The sequence below is a fragment of the Aquarana catesbeiana genome, linkage group LG03 (assembly GCF_042186555.1).
Source record: "Aquarana catesbeiana isolate 2022-GZ linkage group LG03, ASM4218655v1, whole genome shotgun sequence".
Taxonomy (NCBI): domain Eukaryota; kingdom Metazoa; phylum Chordata; class Amphibia; order Anura; family Ranidae; genus Aquarana; species Aquarana catesbeiana.
The window spans coordinates 725,699,457-725,720,345 of record NC_133326.1 but is presented as its reverse complement, the minus strand read 5'-3'; the positions used below and the strand labels follow the sequence as shown (position 1 = coordinate 725,720,345).

Here is a 20,889-nt window from a genome sequence, read left to right as displayed (position 1 = left end):
AGAAAGAATGCACCGGTGAGCTCAGCAACACCAAAAGACCGAGAAGGCCACGGAAAATAACTGTGGTGGATGACCGAAGAATTCTTTCCCTGGTGAAGAAAACACCCTTCACAACAGTTGGCCAGATCAAGAACACTCTCCAGGAGGTAGGTGTATGTGTGTCAAAGTCCACAATCAAGAGAAGACTTCACCAGAGTGAATACAGAGGGTTCACCACAAGATGTAAACCATTGGTGAGCCTCAGAAACAGGAAGGCCAGATTAGAGTTTGCCAAACAACATCTAACAAAGCCTTCACAGTTCTGGAACAACATCCTATGGACAGATGAGACCAAGATCAACTTGTACCAGAGTGATGAGAAGAGAAGAGTATGGAGAAGGAAAGGAACTGCTCATGATCCAAAGCATACCATCTCATCAGTGAAGCATGGTGGTGGTAGTGTCATGGCGTAGGCATGTATGGCTGCCAGTGGAACTGGTTCTCTTGTATTTATTGATGATGTGACTGCTGACAAAAGCAGCAGGATGAATTCTGAAGTGTTTCGGGCAATATTATCTGCTCATATTCAGCAAAATGCTTCAGAACTCATTGGACGGCGCTTCACAGTGCAGATGGACAATGACCCGAAGCATACTGCGAAAGCAACCAAAGAGTTTTTTAAGGGAAAGAAGTGGAATGTTATGCAATGGCCAAGTCAATCACCTGACCTGAATCCGATTGAGCATGCATTTCACTTGCTGAAGACAAAACTGAAGGGAAAATGCCCCAAGAACAAACAGGAACTGAAGACAGTTGCAGTAGAGGCCTGGCAGAGCATCACCAGGGATGTAACCCAGCGTCTGGTGATGTCTATGTGTTCCAGACTTCAGGCTGTAATTGACTGCAAAGGATTTGCAACCAAGTATTAAAAAGTGAAAGTTTGATGGAAGACTGTTAATCTTTCCCATTATTTTTGGTCCCTTAAAAAGTGGGAGGCACATATACAAAAGTATGTATGTAATTCCTACACCGTTCACCTGATTTGGATGTAAATATCCTCAAATTAAAGCCGAACGTCTGTAGTTAAAGCACATCTTGTTCGTTTCATTTCAAATCCATTGTATAGAGCCAAAAATATTAGAATTGTGTCGATGTCCCAATATTTATGGACCTGACTGCATATATATATATATATATATATATATATATATATATATATATATATATATATATATATATATATATACACACATGATTTGGCACTTCCAGTTATGGGCGCGAGTGCATGCTATCCCGGCTCGCTCCCACTGTAATTTTGCACAGCGGGAGCTGATTGTCATGTCCCACTGACCCAATGTCCACCGGGACCCGCTGATTGTTTATTACACTGACAGAATGCCAGTCTGTCTATGTAAACAAGGCAGATTATTATTCTGTTAGTACAGAAGACATGGATCCTCTGTTCCTGTGAAGCAGGAACACCGATCCATGTCTTCAAATAGTAAAAGCACCTTCCCCACAGTTAGTAAGCACTTCTTAGACACACATTTAACTCTTTGATTGCCCCTGATGTTAACCCCTTCCCAGCCAGTGTCATTAGTACAGTGACAGTGCATATTATTTAGCACTGATCACTGTATTCGTGTCCCTGGTCCAGAAAAAATATGTCAAGAGTGTTAAAAGTGTCATTTAGTATAAGATTTGTCCACCACAATATTGCAGTCCTGCTATAAGTCGCTGATCACCGTCATTACTAGTAAAAAATAAAAATAAATAAATATAAATATCCCATAGTTTGTAGACACGATAACTTTTACGCAAAACATTCAATTTACACGTATTGGGATTTTGTTTTACCAAAAACATGTAGTAGAATGAAGATTGGCCTAAACTGATAAAGCAATTACATTTTTAATTTTTTTTATTGGATATGTTTTAGAGCAAAAAGTAAAAAATATTGTTTTTTTTTCAAATTTGTCTGTTCTTTGTTCTTAGCGCAAAAAATAAAAACCGCAGAGGTCATCAAATACCATCAAAAGAAAGCTGTATTTGTGGGGGGAAAAAAAAAGGACATCAATTTTATTTGTGTACAGCGTTGCACGACCATGCAATTGTCAGGTAAAGCAACGCAGCGCGGTATCACAAAAAATGGCCTGTTCATGAAGGGAGGGTAAATCTTTCGGGGCTGAATGAAGTGGTTAGTGAACAATTACAGGTATGGATATTTTATACATAGTTACATTGGTCCATCTTGGATTAATGTAACTCTGCATATACCATGCGTGTGGGATCACCCCGAAAGCTGTAAATCACTGTAGTATACACCTTTATTACACCGCTAATGATCTCCACTAAGGTCCTGTGGCAAGCGGTTGCCATACTGTATTATGAGCACAGAAGGTCAGCCACTCTGCAAAAGCTCCATTCAGACACTTATTTGAATTTCTGAGTGAATGCAAAGCATTCTCTGATTGGACAAGGTGGAGAGCATGACATTAATGCCCCACCTCTCCACCCAGTCCAATCAGAGAACACTTTGCATTTATTCGGAAAATGTAAAGAATTATCTGGGTGGAGCTGGTGCAGAGCAGGCAACCTGTTCAGAATGCAGCAGGGCAGCTGCTCAGTATGGGACCCAGAGACTAGTGGAGATCACTGGAGTAGTGGTGTAGTAGCGGTGCCTACACAGTGATTTCCAGGGATATCACAGGTATGATATATTTCATTGTTACATGAAATCACTAAAAAAACACTCTGAAATCAGTTGAGGCCCGTGCATTGTGGGCGCACGGGCACCGCCCCCTCATCCCTGCTGCCGCTGCCCCCTATCAGGGTGCCATGTGCATAAATTCCTATGGGATGTTTTTTTTTTTTGTTAATGCACCTGATTAGAGCCAGAGGCTCTAATAGGCTTTAAAAGGGTGCAAAGATTACTCCACAATCCCACCCAATTGTGTGACCATAGCAAATTAATGTTCACTATTTTAACACTACAGTGCTTCCCTGCCAATCAGGAGGCAGGTCAGTGAGACCTTTTTCCCAATTGGCCAAAGCGCCAGGCGATCCTATTGGATGCCCAGTGCTTTGGCGGAAGAGGAGACACAGAAAGCGGAGGAAGCATAAGGAGTGGACACCTCTGCCGCTGCCTGCACTGGAGGAGACACAGGAGGAGAGTACACCACATCCCGGTAAGTGCTGGACCTCCGGGGGAGTGCTGTTAATGCCACGAGCCCCACGCTGGGGGTGTGTGTGTGTGTGTGTGTGGTGTCAGTTTTATGTACCGTATCTATAATGCTGACCTATATACCCTATCTGTAATGCTGGGCTATATACCATATTTGTCTGTCTATATACCAGTGATGGGAGTAAGTCACACATGTGCAAGTCACAAGCAAGTCGCAAGTTACTGTGGCGAAAAGCAAGCAAGTCAAGTCGAGTCCCTGTAAGAAGTCAAGCAAGTCAAGTCAAGTCATTTATTTTGGTCAAGTCACAAATTAAGTCAAAATACTGATCTACCCCGAAGCCGGGACTTGGGGGGAGCTTTCTTTTGTGGGGGGGGGGGGGGGGGGGGCGGCTTTTGCCTAGGCCAAGACACAGCACTGGTGGTGCCAAGTCATTGCAAGTCAAATAGCCCAAGTCAAAGTCAAGTCGCAAGTCATTAGTGACAAGTCAAAGTCAAGTCGAGTAATTTATTTAATTTTGTCAAGCAGGTTGCAAGTCCTCAAACAGGTGACTCGGGTCTGACTCGAGTCAAGTCATGTGACTCGAGTCCCCACCTCTGCTATATACCCTATCTGTAATGCTGACCTATATGCCTTATCTGTAATTCTGGGCTATATACCATATTTGTCTGTCTATATACCGTATCTGTAATGCTGACCTATATACTCTATCTGTAAAACTCACCTATATAGCCTAATCTGTGATGCTGGGGCTGTATACACTGTCCTGTGATGCTGGGGCTGTATACTCTGTCCTGTGATGCTGGGGCTGTATACTCTGTCCTGTGATGCTGGGGCTGTATACTCTGTCCTGTGATGCTGGGGCTGTATACTCTGTCCTGTGATGCTGGGGCTGTATACTCTGTCCTGTGATGCTGGGGCTGTATACTCTGTCCTGTGATGCTGGGGCTGTATACTCTGTCCTGTGATGCTGGGGCTGTATACTCTGTCCTGTGATGCTGGGGCTGTATACTCTGTCCTGTGATGCTGGGGCTGTATACTCTGTCCTGTGATGCTGGGGCTCCGTACTCTGTCCTGTGATTCTGGGGCTCCGTACTCTGTCCTGTGATTCTGGGGCTCCGTACTCTGTCCTGTGATTCTGGGGCTCCGTACTCTGTCCTGTGATTCTGGGGCTCCGTACTCTGTCCTGTGATTCTGGGGCTCCGTACTCTGTCCTGTGATTCTGGGGCTCCGTACTCTGTCCTGTGATTCTGGGGCTCCGTACTCTGTCCTGTGATTCTGGGGCTCCGTACTCTGTCCTGTGATTCTGGGGCTCCGTACTCTGTCCTGTGATTCTGGGGCTCCGTACTCTGTCCTGTGATTCTGGGGCTCCGTACTCTGTCCTGTGATTCTGGGGCTCCGTACTCTGTCCTGTGATTCTGGGGCTCCGTACTCTGTCCTGTGATTCTGGGGCTCCGTACTCTGTCCTGTGATTCTGGGGCTCCGTACTCTGTCCTGTGATTCTGGGGCTCTGTACTCTGTCCTGACGGGGGTTATGATTATAGACAAATGGATACCTTGGCCACTACATAAATAACCATACATTTTATTTACTTATGCATCACATAAAGTGGAGTTCCACCCAAAAATGGAACTTCCGCTTTTCCGGTTCCTCCCCCCCTCCGGTGTCACATTTGGCACATTTCAGGAGGAGGGGGGATCAGATACCTGTCTAATCCAGGTATTTGCTCCCACTTCCAGCGATAGATCGCCGCAGATTCCGTGGCGATCTGCTCCATGTCCAGCCCCTCCTCTGTCCCCCCGCTGTCTTCTGGGAGACATACAGGTCCCAGAAGACGCAGGGACCAGTGAGGATGCGCAGCGTGACTCGCACATGCTCAGTAGGGAACCAGGCTGATATTATTCCCTTACTAAAGATGCCAGCGCCTCCACCCGGAGCCAAGGGACAGATCGGCTTCAGATGAGGACATTGCGGGCACCCTGGACAGGTAAGTGTCCTAATATTAAAAGTCAGCAGCTGCAGTATTTGTTGCTGCTGACTTTTAATTTTTTTTTTTTTGGTGGAACTCCGCTTTAACCGTTTCTGAAGATTTTTTACATCAATGATAAATAAAATATGAAGATAGGGGAACGTGATTGTGAAATTGATGAAAGCTCTTGAACCCTTCTAATGGGTAGACTGACCAGATGTGTACAGGTAATGTCCAGGTTATAGATTTGCAAGACATGCTAGAAATACTAATTCCAGTCAATGGAGGAATGAAATGGAGGAAAACACTGGAAAGGATTGTCGGTATAAACAATCATACCTTGTAAGGAGGAGGATAAGGAGAAAGAAGTCGCCATGACATCAGGAGATGACTCGAGATCACATCACCTAGAAAGAGCACAAGCAAGAATAAACTTATTTGCAGTGTGATGAAGAGGATCAATAAGTAGGATTTTGTTCCCATACGTGGATAATGATTGGCTGCCTGGTTGTAAAATCAGATTGAATGAGAATGGGATGGACTCTATCATTTACACCCTATAACTATGAGGGTAGACCACTACCTTCATCTGGGTATTCACCTAAATTGTATATAGGGGGTCACAATGAATTTTTGCCTTGTTTAGGGCCACAATTTAAACAAACATGTGCTTGTAGGTGCCACCTTCAGAAATCTGTGCCATTCATAGCCAAGACTGGTACTGATCATCAATAATGTATCAGCCCATTAATGGTCTACAAAGATAAGTCAGGTAATACCTCAAGTTTGGGGTTACCAAGGGGTAAGGGTAGTTATGAATTAGGGAACAGATTATCATAGGGGGTTTTTATAAGAATTAGATTGGAAATAAATGTTAGAGGAAGGGACAGGATTAGTATTTGGCAGATAATAAGAGGCCCTGGACAATAACATGGAAAACATAAGGTCTGAATTCTGGTGCCTTAAAATTCCATATTGTAATTTAATGTGATGTTTCTATCATTTTGTGGATCTACTGAGGTTGTTGGATGTGTAAGGACAGCAGCAGAGCATTGTACCGTGTTAGTCATTAACCAAATCCATCAGTTTTGTTGTTAATAATAGAAAAATAATAGAAAATCTGTGTAGAGGATTTCCAGGAGAAGGTGCTCTTTGTATTCTATGTTGGTCCTGCATGCCTGGGATTGGTACAATCAGTGGTATACATGTATGCGAAGGTTACACACCTTTTCTGCTTCCATTAGGATGTGCTATTTTGCTTGAGCTATATCTAGTGAGCTTCTCATCAGTGGTGGCACGTCCATTAGGGGCACAGGGCCACCACCCCCCCAAATCCATGCGCCCGACTCTTAATATACATGCAGAGTGCAATTAGGCTCTAATTGTCTTCAAAAAGGGGTGGGCTCGGGGCGCAGAGCACTGCTCCCTGAGCCTACCCAGTTGTGTGACTTTAGAAAATTAGAAAAATAAATTAATATTCACTATTGTCTTCCTGATTCTCCTCCCGGCCAATCGGGTCTCAGGACCCACTTCCTGTTTGGCCAGGAGGAAAAGCAACAGCCCCAGCCGGGAAGAAAAGTCCCAGCTCTTCCCTCGGCTGGAGCAAGGAGCAGCAGCCCTACCCCTCGTCCTTGATCCTCGTCATCTCCTAAGGTAAGGATAAGGCTGCCTTGCCATCTGTCTCTCTGTCTCCCCCAGGGGGTGGGGCTGGGGGGTGCTGGCAGCAGTGAGAGTGATGGGGGAGGTTTGTTTGCCACCCCCCTCCAAAATATTAAGCACCAGCCACCACTGCTTTTCATAATAAGTTGTTTTAAGTTTGGTGGATCTCAGTATGCTAGGAGAGGGAGCTTGGGAAACATTTCTCATAGTCTATGAAGTTAGGGCTGTTCTTCCTTTGTTACTGGGCCTTTCTGTATTTCTGAAGTTTGGTTCTGGGGATACTGACTGCTCTTCTTATCTGTATTTCTGTAAGCAGGTGCTTACAGGGTGCCGGTGAATATTTTAGCCCTGTCTGCACTGTGTGGTAATCACAATGTAATTTTTATGTTGTAAGTTGCAAGCTGCCCAGAGCTAGGAAGGGGATTCTCTTCCTTCTCCTGGATATTCATGGTCCTGCCCATTGCTGTGGGTCCATAAATACAAGGCGAGGGGTCTAGGCCTAGCAATGTTCCACATGGGATTACAAGGGAAGGACTGCTAAATCAAAAGTGCTCATTTTAAAGGCTCATATGCAAGTTATTGTCATAAAAAGTGTTTGGGGACCCGGGTCCTGTCCCAGGGGACATGTATCAATGCAATTTTTTTTTTTTTAAAACGCACGTTTTTTTCGGGAGCAGTGATTTTAATAATGCTTAAAGTGAAACAATAAAAGTGAAATATTCCTTTAAATATCGTGCCTGGGGGGTGACTATAGTATGCCTGTAAAGTGGCACATTTTTCCCGTGTTTAGAGCAGTCCCTGAACAAAATGACATTTCTTAAGGAAAAGTCATTTAAAACTGCTTGCGGTTGTAATGTAATGTTGGGTCCCAGCAATATAGATCAAAATCATTGAGAAAAACGGCATGGGTACCCCCCGCAGCCCATTACCAGGCCTTTTGGGTCTTGTATGGATATTAAGGGGAACCCCGCCCTATATATTCTGAACAGCAGTATACAGGTGGTCCCAGGGTGGCAAACAGCAGCACTGAATGTGCGTTCAGAAAGAATGCTGGATGCAGGACATGCCAGTAGCTCAATTGCATATTGAGCAAGCTCTGGTCAGTGGTCCATCCTCAAGACCCAGTAACCCAGTGGATGTTCTGTTGGAAAGGTCTCCAAGTCTGATCTTGCCCTAGATATTCCTGCACCATGTAATTCAGACACTGGCGATGGTTGCTGGAACCAATCAGACCTTGGCGCTGAGGACTGAAGAATTGTCTGAAGGCATCAGTCAGCCGGCCACCTTCTCCACTGCTCTTTCTGTGACTGAACGAACCCTCAGCAACACGTTGTCCAGCACCAGGAAATTGTAACCTCCCAGCATCTGGAAACGCATTGCACAAACCTTTCTGCAAGGCCTCCCGAAGATGTTTCATCCTCTGCTCCCTCTGTGAAGGCTGGATAAGTTCCGCAACCTTGCCCTTGTAACTTGGATCAAGAAGGGTTGCCAGCCAGTAATGATCCCTCTCCTTGATACCACGAATCCTAGGGTCCTTTCGCAGGCTTTGCAGGATCAGGGAGGCCATACAGCATAAGTTTGCAGAGGCATTCGATCCTGAGTCCTCTCAGTCACAAAGGATCACATGATCTCGCAACCACCTCCTCCCAGCCACGTACAACTCCATGGGTTTCTAGGGACTGAAAATGATCCCTTGAAGACTACTGCTGATGCTGAGTGTTATCCTCCACCTCCATGCTGACACAATCCTCCTCCTCCTCCTCTTCTTCTTTCTGTGTGATTGGCAGGCCCACAGGAATACTCCCTGGATAAAGGGGGCCTTGATAGTTAAGGAAGTCCTCCTCTTCCTCCCGCTGTTCTGCCTTAAGTGCCCTGTCCATTATTCCACAAAGCGTGTGCTCCAACAGGAAGACAAGAGGGACAGTATCACTGATGCATGCACTATCACCTTTCACCATCCTAGTGGCCTCCTCAAATTGTGACAGGACAGTGCATGCATCCATGATCAGTAGACACTGGCGTGGTGAAAAAAAGCCAAGCTCCCCTGACCCTGTCCTTGTGCCATACTCACACAGGTACTCATTGATGGCCCTCTGCTGCATGTCCAGCCGCTGCAGCATTGCCAACATTGAGTTCCACCTGGTGGGCAAGTCACAAATGGGGCGGTTCTTGGGCAGGTTGCATTCCCTTTGAAGGTCAGCCAGCCGAGCACTGGCATTATATTACCGGTGGAAATTACCAAAGACTTTCCTGGCCTGCCTCAGGAGATCCTGTAAGCCCAGGTACCTACTCAAGAACTGCTGCACCACTAAATTCAGGATGTGAGCCAAACAGGGAACATGGGTCAAGTGTCCCTGTTGGAGGGCGGAGAGGAGGTTGGTGCAATTGTCACATACAACCACCATTCCTGGCTGAAGCTGGCATGGCATCAACCACCTCTGAGCCTGTCCCTGCAGAGCTGACAGAATTTCTGCCCCACTGTGGCTCCTGTCCCCTAAGCAGACCAACTCAAGCACCACATGGCATCTTTTTACCTGCGTGCTTGCGTAGCCCCTTGAATGCCTATGGAGCACCACTGGTTCAGAGGACAAATCTGCAGAGGAAGAGGCCATAGAGGATGACGAAGAGGGGATGGAGGAGAGAGCTATGGCAGAATCACCACTAGCATTTTGGAGGCATGGTGGCGGAACAAGCTCCAACAATACTGAACCCTGTCCTGCATCCTTCCCAGCTGCCAACAGAGTTACCCAGTGCACCATGAAAGAAAGGTAACGTCCCTGTCCATGCCTGCTGGACCATGAGTCAGCGTTAATATGGGGACCTGCCACTGAGGTACCGCACATTCCACAAATTCACAAAAGGGGGCAGAGTCTACCAGCTGAAAAGGAAGCAGATGCAGTGCTAGCAATTTGGCCAAGCTAGCATTCAGACGCTGAGCATGTGGATGGCTGGGACAGAATTTCTTTTGACGGTTTAGCAACTGGGGTTGGGAAATTTGCCTGCTAAAATTGGATGTTGGTGTACCGCTAGCAGGCCACAAGTACTTGGGACACCTATTTCTATACCTTCTTTCTTCTCAGGGCAGGTTTCTGAGAGGACTGGAGGTATACAGACAGTCCCCTGGTTACAAACAAGATAGGAACTGTAGGTTTGTTCTTAGGTTGAATCTGTTTGTAAGTTGGAACAGGTCCATTTTTTAAGTGTAGCTCCAGCCAAAAAATCTATTTTTAAGCTTTTTGGATAGCGTAGGGAAGGGTTATCACCCCTGTAACATTTGTTTTGCTGTCTGTGCCCCTGTTCAGAAGATTTCACCTCACTTTCTGTCCCAATGACAATTGGATTTTGAAAATTTTGGGCTGTTAGGGAAACATGGACTGGTGATAAAGCATCAGAGGAGACACCTGGAGTGAATTTCCCTTCCTAGGGGTAGATTTTCTCTCACTTCCTGTTGTCTCCCTCCGTTTGTAAGTAGGAGTCGTTTGTAAGTCGGATGTTTGTAAGTAGGGAACTGCCTGTAGTGGGGTTGGAGATCCCAGCTGATGAGGAGCAAGGAGAGATCCGCCTTGTTCTTTGATGTGGGTCTTTTATGTGCTGTTGCCAATGGACTGCATGGGAGGTTGTCATATGTCTGGTCAAGCACGTGGTGCCCAAGCGGCTGCAGTTTTGGCCACGCTTGATATGCTTCAGACATACAGTAGGTTGCAAACAGCAATGGTGCAATCTGCTGCACACGTGTCAAAAAAGGCCAACACCAAAGAACTTTTCAAAATATGCGGGGAGTCATCAGCGTCCTGCACCTGCTTATCTCTGAGGTGTGATGCAATAGGGTGGCTGCCCATAAGCTGCCCCCTGGAGGGCATCCTGCCTCTTTGGAGATGTGCCTCCTCCTCCTCCTCTCTTCTATCAGGTACCCAAGTAGAGTCAATGACCTCATCATCCCCTCCCTCCTCGTCACTGGAGCAAACTTGGCAGTATGTTACAGCTGGGGGAACATGACTGCCAGTTTCTTGTCCTTCTTGGGCACCCCCTCTCTCTTGGCTCACGGTACTCCCTTCCTCAACCTGGGTACCATCATCGGAGCCTTCAAATCGCTGCACATCCTCTTGCAGCATGTACCCGACACTGTGGTCAAATAGTTTGGGGGACTTCTCCGTGCATGATGGTGGGGCTAGGGAAGGAGTGACTGTTGACATGGAGCCGATGGACAAGGCTGCTTTGGCAGCTGCATTGGCAGGCAAACTACTCTGACCCTTGGTGACAGAGGATGAGGAGGATGAGGAAGGCTTTGTTATCCATTCCACCAACTCTTCTGCATGTTGTGGCTCAATAACACGACCAGCTGCAGAAAAAATGTACAAGCGTGCCCCACAGCCACCTGCTGAGGAGGCACCATGTCCACGACCAGCACTGTTGACTGTAGACACAGAGCCTGCTTGCCCTCTTTTAGTGGCCTGTGAGTGTCTGCCTCTCCTTGGTGGCCTTCCAGACATGCTGTAAATTTTGTTTAGCAAAACCACACTACACTGTATTGTGTACTGTGTACACCACCAGAAAAGTAGTAGCAACTGCATTAGGGGTGCACGGTATTGTGTACACCAACATAAGTGTAATAACAACTATGGATGCACTGTATGTATGTATATATATACATTCAAGACTGACTGTATATATATATTAAATACACTGCAGCTAACTGAATAACCTGCCTGCCTGAAGTATATTAGAAAAAGTACACCAGGAATGGCCTGCATTCAGATATAGCTATACTGGATGCAGTATATATATATATATATATATATATATATATATATATATATATATATATATATATATATATATATATATATATATATATATATATATTAAATACACTGCAGCTAACTGAATAACCTGCCTGCCTGCCTGCTTTAATTCACACTCTCTCTCCGTCCACACCAACAACACACTACACAGGGCCAACGTGCAGGCAGCCCTATATAGTGTGGGGCGTGGACTTAGTTCCCCTGAGCCATGATTGGCCAAAGGCACCAAACCTTTGGCCAATTATGGCTCTCTTAGCTGAGGGCTCTGGGATTGGCCAAAGCATGCACCATGACTTGCATGCTTTGGCCAATCATCATACAGTAATGCACTGCGCTGTCACAGTGCATTATGGGGACGTTACTCAAATTTGGTGCAAACTACCTATAATGTTTGTTTTTCGACGAACGGGCGAACACCCGATGTTCGAGTCAAACTCATGTTTGACCGGAACATAAAGCTCATCCCTAATGGTGATTATATCCCCCTTATGTATTTATACATGGAGATCATATCCCCCCTTATGTATTTATACATGGTGATCATATCCCCCTTATGTGCGCTTTGTGCATGCGCAGTAGGAAACTGGCTGTGAAGCCCTTAGCCAAGATGGTGGCACCAGAACCCGAGAGCTGACTTATGAATCAGCTTGGGTGAGGACACCGCTGGATGCCTGGACAGGTAAGCGCCCGAATAGTAATAGTCAGCAGCTACAGTATTTGTAGCTGACGACTTTAAAAAAATAATTTTTTTTGGGGGGGGGGGGGGCGGAACGGGGATTCCAATCAGGAATTCACTGGTCCCAGACAATTTAAAGAACTGTATTGTGTCGTCATCAATCACGTGGTGCTTGGCTGGATATAACATGGCATGGCATAGGAAACATGCAGAGCACAAAGTGGTCACTTGATATCCACATATTTCACTGTCTACTTTTGGACCTCCGCAGAGAAGGTCAGGAAGAAGGAGATTTTGGTGCCATTATATTCTTTGTTTCCTTTCTGGCAAGCCTTGGTCAGAATAAGACAGGCACCTCTGAAATTAAGCATTTTAAAGATTAAAGGCCTGGGCGGGTGCCTTGGTGGCCTGGTTGGTGTTCTGTGCACTAGTTCAATAGGAAATATGCTGTTTTTTGCTTTCAGCATGCTCAAGCAGGCCCAGGATACGGATATGGTTTCTTCCCCAGCCTACAATTCTGATTGATTACCTGAGCACAGGTATTCTGAAGGTTGCTCTTTATTGTGGGATGGTCATCCTCCATTGGAACTGAGTTGCCCCTCCAGAGCAGACTTTCTTTCATGAATGTTTTGCATATTTTGATGTACTAGGTCCCCTTTAATACCAATAATTTTCCTTTTAAAGAGAAAGAAGGGAGGCATTACTGGATTGCACAGCTCGGAAAGGGTATAGGCTCAGCACAGGATAAGGGTACCGGCTCTGGTGTGGTTTAATCAGAGAAATTGGCTGCCTTGTCTGTGAATTGTAAATTCCTGCCATTTGGCATCTCACAATGTGCTCATATAGCAGAGGAATCTAGTGTAACAGGCTGAGTCTCCACATCCCCTTGTGAGCTGACAGTGGTGGGAGGAGTGCTTCAGTGTGCGGGCATACCTCTCCAACCTACTGCTATATACCTTGAGCAGTCTCTGGAGAGGCACTGAGGTAGAGGGCAGCTGGGAATCCATCTTGAACGTCCCCCTCCGATCCTAGGTTTTCATCTCTATTCTGCTCCATAGCGGGAGTAGTGCTGATGCCAGTGGGTGGGTTTATGAATCTGTCCTCTGCCCACTTCCCCGCTGGATGGTGTGTGAGGGAGCCCTAGATCCCAAGGTTCCCCACTGTTGAGGAGAGGAAGAGCAAGAGCACTCTGGAGCATATCAAGCTACAACTGAGTCCTAACTACGCCTCTCAAAAATCGACTTTAAAAAAAGAATAGCCAAAGCTATATTAGCTGTATTTCTGTTTTCATTGCCAGCTTCTGTTTTAAAAAAGGGTCTGCTGTGTGTTCTGGGGCACCTTTGGAGGGGTCTGAATGCCAGTTCACAGCAATTTAAACTGTATGATTTGTCTTCGTAAATATCACTTTTTCTGCAGCACATCCTACAAGAATTGAAAAAAAAAATGCGTAGACCCCCTCCAAAATGCACACCAGACCCTTTGAGTCTGGTATGAGGGTAACTCATGCATTTTTTCTCTTTTGTGCGTGGTCACCTAGGGTCCCCCAGAAAATCCATACCAGACCCTTAATTTCGGCTGTGGATTTTAAGAGGAATTAAAATCCATACTCTATCCATACAGTCCATCCAGACCCTTAATCATACCATGCCACATGACCTCGACATGTCTTCAAAGCATCTTGTCCTCATGTTGATGTGGGAGAAAGACTTATTAAAAACCCTATCTGCCACTCTGTAGCAACCCAGCCAGGTAATTTCCACTCAGTTATATAAATTGCAAACAATTAGAACAAAGTGAGGCTTTGACTCCCAGACTAGAGAGTAGTTATAGTGGAGCTGTTTTTGCAGCTTCAAATAGCATCTGATGCCCACTGCCATCTGGAGCCACTGTAGAATATTTGTGGCTCTTCTAACTCACAAAATGCACTCTAATTTCTATTTTGAGATAAAACCTGCCTTGTCTCTCCCCTTTTATTGTGGGCTAACAAATCAGCTTACATACTGTCCAGCCACTTTATAATGTTTGTGGCTGTTGTCTCTAAAATAATACGCTCCAATTTCAAGATAAAATCTGCCTCATCTCTCCCTGTTATATTGAGGCCTAACCAAGCGACTTAAATACTGTCCATCTACTGTACAATATTTGTGACTTTATTTTACAAGGCCTTAATTTTCAGAAAATATTAGAGGTTTTGGTGGCTTCAAGAAATTCTATAGCCAAAAAAGCAGATTTTAATGTGAGAAAAACATGAAATCATTTTTCTAGAGGGGAACTTGTTAAACTGTTTTCCCAGTGGTCAATTACTACAATGTTAAGAGCTTTAGCTTTCATTATTTTTAAGAGTAAACTTTCCTATAACTTTTAGATCTGCTGTGGCTGTTCCACCATTCAATTTAGGCCCATTGCCACTGGGTAAAAAAAGGAGGTTTTCCAGCCAAAACTACCAAAAGAGCCCTTTTTTAAGTCAAAATAAAACAGAATTGGGGTACTGATGCTGTATATATGCTGAGAGAAATGTAAATGTTAAGAAATCTATTTACGTATCCAAAATATGTGATTCAATGGATAATGCTGTCTGTGAAAATCAAGCAGTTCTGTAATGTCCATGTAGTGCTCACTCATGCAGGAGCCCACAGTTTAAGGTCCCTGGGTTCTTTCCCCACGGTTGCCTTGCAGCGGCGGCCCGTCCATATTGGGCACAAGGGCGCTGCCCCCCCCCCCCAATCCATGCCCCCATCCTCTAATTTACATGCAAAGCGCCAGGTGCATGGATTTGAATCGGGTTTTAAAAAAAAAAATGTGATTAGAGCCTAAGGCTCTAATTGGCCTTTAAAAAAGGGTGGGCTCGGGGCGCAGAGCACTGCGCCCTGAGCCCACCAAGTTGTATGACAATAGCAAATTAATATTCGCTATTGTCTTCCTGCTTCTCCAATCCCAGCTCAGGAAACAGGTCCTGAGAGCTGACTGGCTGAGAGCAGAAGCAATCCTATTGGCCGCAGCGGAGGAGGAGGGAGGAGACGCATGGGTCACGCTGCCATGAAGCAAAGGATGGAGGAGACACAGAGGCCCGCTGCGCAGAGGAAGTCTGCGATCTAGATGGGGTAAGTGCAGGGACCAATCGATGGACGGGGGGTGTGGGAGACCCGACCGCCGGAAGGGGGGGTTGGTGGCAGATAGATTGTGCCCCCCCCAAATATATACCACCAGCCACTGTTGTTGCCCTGCAACCAAGCACACGGTCACAGTCAGTAAGACACCTTTGGGTGCCCCAAGTAGATTAGTATTGCAGCGCATGTAGCGTCCCATGACGAACAGTGGGTGTGGCCAAAATGGGAGAAGCTTAAGGAGCGTAGTTAAATCAAACAAGGTCAGTCTGTCTCCCAGCACAATCTACCCAGGTCAGTCTGTACCCCAGTACACCCCCCAGGTCAGTCTGTACCCCAGTACACCCCCCAGGTCAGTCTGTACCCCAGTACACCACCCCAGGTCAGTCTGTACCCCAGTACACCCCCCAGGTCAGTCTGTACCCCAGTACACCCCCCAGGTCAGTCTGTACCCCAGTACACCACCCCAGGTCAGTCTGTACCCCAGTACACCCCCCCAGGTCATTCTGTACCCCAGTACACCCCCCCAGGTCAGTCTGTACCCCAGTACACCACCCCAGGTCAGTCTGTACCCCAGTACACCACCCCAGGTCAGTCTGTACCCCAGTACACCCCCCCAGGTCAGTCTGTACCCCAGTACACCCCCCAGGTCAGTCTGTACCCCAGTACACCCCCCAGGTCAGTCTGTCCTCCAGTATAATCCCTCCTTTGTCAGTCTGTCTTCAGTACACCCTCCAGGTCAGTCTGTACCCCAGTACACCACCCCAGGTCAGTCTGTACCCCAGTACACCACCCCAGGTCAGTCTGTACCCCAGTACACCACCCCAGGTCAGTCTGTACCCCAGTACACCCCCCAGGTCAGTCTGTACCCCAGTACATCCCCCAGGTCAGTCTGTACCCCAGTACATCCCCCAGGTCAGTCTGTACCCCAGTACACCCCCCCAGGTCAGTCTGTCCTCCAGTATAATCCCTCCTTTGTCAGTCTATCTTCAGTACACCCCCCAGGTCAGTCTGTCCCCCAGTATAATTCCCCCAGGTCAGTCTGCCTCTCAATATAATTCTCCCAGGTCAGTCTGCCCCTCAGTATAATCCCTCAAGGTCAGTCTGTCCCCCCATACAATCCCCCCAGGTCAGTCTGTGCCCCAGTACATCCTCCCTAGGTCAGTCTGCCCTCCAGTATAATCCCCCAGGTCAGTATGTCCCCTAGTACAGTCCCCCCAGGTGCATCTGTCCCCAATATAATCCCCCCAGGTCAGTCTGTCCCCCTGTATAATCCCCCAGGTCAGTCTGTGCCCCTGTATGATCCCCCCAGGTCAGTCTGTCCCCCAGTATAATCTGGGACTTGTAGTACTCGTATGACTGGACACACAGGTGATATTAGTGAAGGGGATGCTGGGACTTGTAGTTCTCCTATGACTGGACACACAGGTGATATTAGTGAAGGGGATGTTGGGACTTGTAGTTCTCCTATGACTGGACACACAGGTGATATTAGTGAAGGGGATGCTGGGACTTGTAGTTCTCCTATGACTGGACACACAGGTGATATTAGTGAAGGGGATGCTGGGACTTGTAGTTCTTCTATGACTGGACACACAGGTGATATTAGTGAAGGGGATGCTGGGACTTGTAGTTCTCCTATGACTGGACACACAGGTGATATTAGTGAAGGGGATGCTGGGACTTGTAGTTCTCCTAAGACTGGACACACAGGTGATATTAGTGAAGGGGATGCAGGGACTTGTAGTTCTCCTAAGACTGGACACACAGGTGATATTAGTGAAGGGGATGCAGGGACTTGTAGTTCCCCATGACTGGACACACAGGTGATATTAGTGAAGGGGGTGCTGGGACTTGTAGTTCCCCCATGACTGGACACACAGGTGATATTAGTGAAGGGGGTGCTGGGACTTGTAGTTCCCCCATGACTGGACACACAGGTGATATTAGTGAAGGGGATGCTGGGACTTGTAGTTCCCCCCATGACTGGACACACAGGTGATATTAGTGAAGGGGATGCTGGGACTTGTAGTTCCCCCCATGACTGGACACACAGGTGATATTAGTGAAGGGGATGCTGGGACTTGTAGTTCCCCCCATGACTGGACACACAGGTGATATTAGTGAAGGGGATGCTGGGACTTGTAGTTCTCCTATGACTGGACACACAGGTGATATTAGTGAAGGGGATGCTGGGACTTGTAGTTCTCCTATGACTGGACACACAGGTGATATTAGTGAATGAGAATGCTGGGACTTGTAGTTCTCCTATGACTGGACACAGTTAATATTAGTGAAGGGGATGCTGGGACTTGTAGTTCTCCTATGACTGGACACACAGGTGATATTAGTGAAGGGAAGTTGTACACAGGGATATATAGAATGATACAGACTCTCCTCCTCTCTATATAGTAGACATCATCCATGTATACACTATATACATGGAGAGTACACAATATACAGACTTTGGATCTATGTGGAATTAGAGTGCAGTGAGTGCAGTTCCCTTTTTCTGCTCTCAGAATATGGGACTCGGCTCCATTTACAGCAATCAGAAGAATGATTAGTTAGAGGGTCTCACCTCGTTAGATCTTCCCATCCGTCCTCCATTCAGATTTTTTTTTTCTACTTTCCGACAATGACGAGAGCTGAAAATATTTATAGAAAAGTGAATCGTCCAATCACAGAAGACTTCCGGAAGAAAAGTGCGGGACTGAGAGTTTTCAAATGCAACTTCCAATACGAGGAACAAACTTTTTTCCCGCCTTCTGTCCGATAATATTCTCTTAGATTCCAAGAAGAGGAAGCGGAGGGGTGGGGGGGGGGGGGGGGGCGTATTTCCTCCTGGAGAGACTGTTTGGTTATCAGTCGCCTTTCACAGCAAACATGGTGGGTGTGTCCACATTCCGCCTCCTGTATAATGTATAACATGCTGTACAGGTTTAAAGCTCTTTGTGTGCAGAAAGAAAGCTGTAATAATATCTAACCACGAGGGAGGATTTCCTTCACAATGATCATCCTAGAATTAAAGTTGTTGCAAAGCTTTGACTTTTCTTTTTTGTTATAAATAACAAACATGTCATACTTACCTCCACTGTGCAGTACGTTTTGCACAGAGTGGCCCCGATCCTCCTCTTCTGGGGTCTGGGGCGCTGGTAGCTTCTCCCCACATCGTATAACCCCCTAGGAGAAGCGCTCTCCCGGGGGGTTACCTTGCGAGTCCAGCATTTGCATACATAGACGAAGAATGCCGGACACAGCCCCTGGATTTGATTGACAGCCAATGGCTGCGCTGCTATCAATCTATCCAATGAAGACCTGAGGCAGAGAGGAAGAGCGCGTCTCCGGCATGTGAATTGCAGGACTCAGGTGAGTAAAACTAGGGGGGGCTAGGGGGGCCGGTCACTAGAAGAAGTTTTTTTACCTTAATGCAAAGGATGCATTAAGGTAAAAAAACAAGAGGGTTTACAACCCCTTTAGTGTCAGATTGCAGCTTCTATAGACCGGGGGGGGGCGCACCATTCCCCACCACACACATTTCTCTTCGCCGTGCAGCACACACTAGAGTCAGGTCATGTCTTTATCTCCATGGACAAAGTGAGTAATACAGCTCCTGAATGTACAGGAGGTACGTGATCAGGGCTACTGAATGTACAGGAGGTAGATGATCAGGGCTACTGAATGTACAGGAGGTAGGTGATCAAGGCTACTGAATATACAGGAGGTAGGTGATCAGGGCTGCTGAATGTACAGGAGGTAGGTGATCAGGGCTGCTGAATGTACAGGAGCTAGGTGATCAGGGCTACTGAATGTACAGGAGGTAGGTGATCAGGGCTGCTGAATGTACAGGAGGTAGGTGATCAGGGCTACTGAATGTACAGGAGGTAGGTGATCAAGGCTACTGAATATACAGGAGGTAGGTGATCAGGGCTGCTGAATGTACAGGAGGTAGGTGATCAGGGCTGCTGAATGTACAGGAGCTAGGTGATCAGGGCTACTGAATGTACAGGAGGTAGGTGATCAGGGCTGCTGAATGTACAGGAGGTAGGTGATCAGGGCTACTGAATGTACAGGAGGTACGTGATCAGGGCTGCTGAATGTACAGGAGGTAGGTGATCAGAGCTGCTGAATGTACAGGAGGTAGGTGATCAGGGCTGCTGAATGTACAGGAGGTAGGCGATCAGGGATACTGAATGTACAGGAGGTAGGTGATCAGGGCTGCTGAATGTACAGGAGCTAGGTGATCAGGGCTACTGAATGTACAGGAGGTAGGTGATCAGGGCTGCTGAATGTACAGGAGGTAGGTGATCAGGGCTACTGAATGTACAGGAGGTAGGTGATCAAGGCTACTGAATATACAGGAGGTAGGTGATCAGGGCTGCTGAATGTACAGGAGGTAGGTGATCAGGGCTGCTGAATGTACAGGAGCTAGGTGATCAGGGCTACTGAATGTACAGGAGGTAGGTGATCAGGGCTGCTGAATGTACAGGAGGTAGGTGATCAGGGCTACTGAATGTACAGGAGGTACGTGATCAGGGCTGCTGAATGTACAGGAGGTAGGTGATCAGAGCTGCTGAATGTACAGGAGGTAGGTGATCAGGGCTGCTGAATGTACAGGAGGTAGGTGATCAGGGCTGCTGAATGTACAGGAGGTAGGTGATCAGAGCTGCTGAATGTAAAGGAGGTAGGTGATCAGGGCTGCTGAATGTACAGGAGGTAGGTGATCAGGGCTGCTGAATGTACAGGAGCTAGGTGATCAGGGCTGCTGAATGTACAGGAGGTAGGTGATCAGAGCTGCTGAATGTACAGGAGGTAGGTGATCAGGGCTGCTGAATGTACAGGAGGTAGGTGATCAGGGCTGCTGAATGTACAGGAGGTAGGTGATCAGGGCTGCTGAATGTACAGGAGGTAGGTGATCAGGGCTGCTGAATGTACAGGAGGTAGGTGATCAGAGCTGCTGAATGTACAGGAGGTAGGTGATCAAGGCTACTGAATGTACAGGAGGTAGGTGATCAGGGCTACTGAATGTACAGGAGGTAGGTGATCAGGGATACTGAATGTACAGGAGGTAGGTGATCAGGGCTGCTGAATGTACAGGAGGTAGGTGATCAGGGATACTGAATGTACAGTAGGTAGGTGATCAGGGCTGCTGAATGTACAGGAGGTAGGTGATCAGGGCTGCTGAATGTACAGGAGGTAGGTGATCAGAGCTGCTGAATGTACAGGAGGTAGGTGATCAGGGCTGCTGAATGTACAGGAGGTAGGCGATCAGGGATACTGAATGTACAGGAGGTAGGTGATCAGGGCTGCTGAATGTACAGGAGGTAGGCGATCAGGGATACTGAATGTACAGGAGGTAGGTGATCAGGGCTGCTGAATGTACAGGCGGTAGGTGATCAGGGATACTGAATGTACAGGAGGTAGGTCATCAGGGCTGCTGAATCTACAGGAAGTAGGCGATCAGGGCTGCTGAATGTACAGGAGGTAGATGATCAGGGCTGCTGAATGAACAGGAGG

General features: G+C 47.0%; 1 protein-coding gene across 1 annotated transcript in view; it reads right to left on the bottom strand.

Moving 5' to 3' along the window:
* The window catches only part of LOC141134383 (NACHT, LRR and PYD domains-containing protein 3-like), a 237,155-nt gene extending 223,831 nt beyond the window's left edge, over nucleotides 1–13,324 (bottom strand). Inside the window, exon 1 of the mRNA XM_073623948.1 lies at nucleotides 13,225–13,324. Within this exon, the coding sequence (XP_073480049.1) occupies nucleotides 13,225–13,324 (100 nt within the window). The remainder of the gene's footprint in view (nucleotides 1–13,224) is intronic.
* Between the last annotated feature and the right edge of the window lie 7,565 nt (nucleotides 13,325–20,889).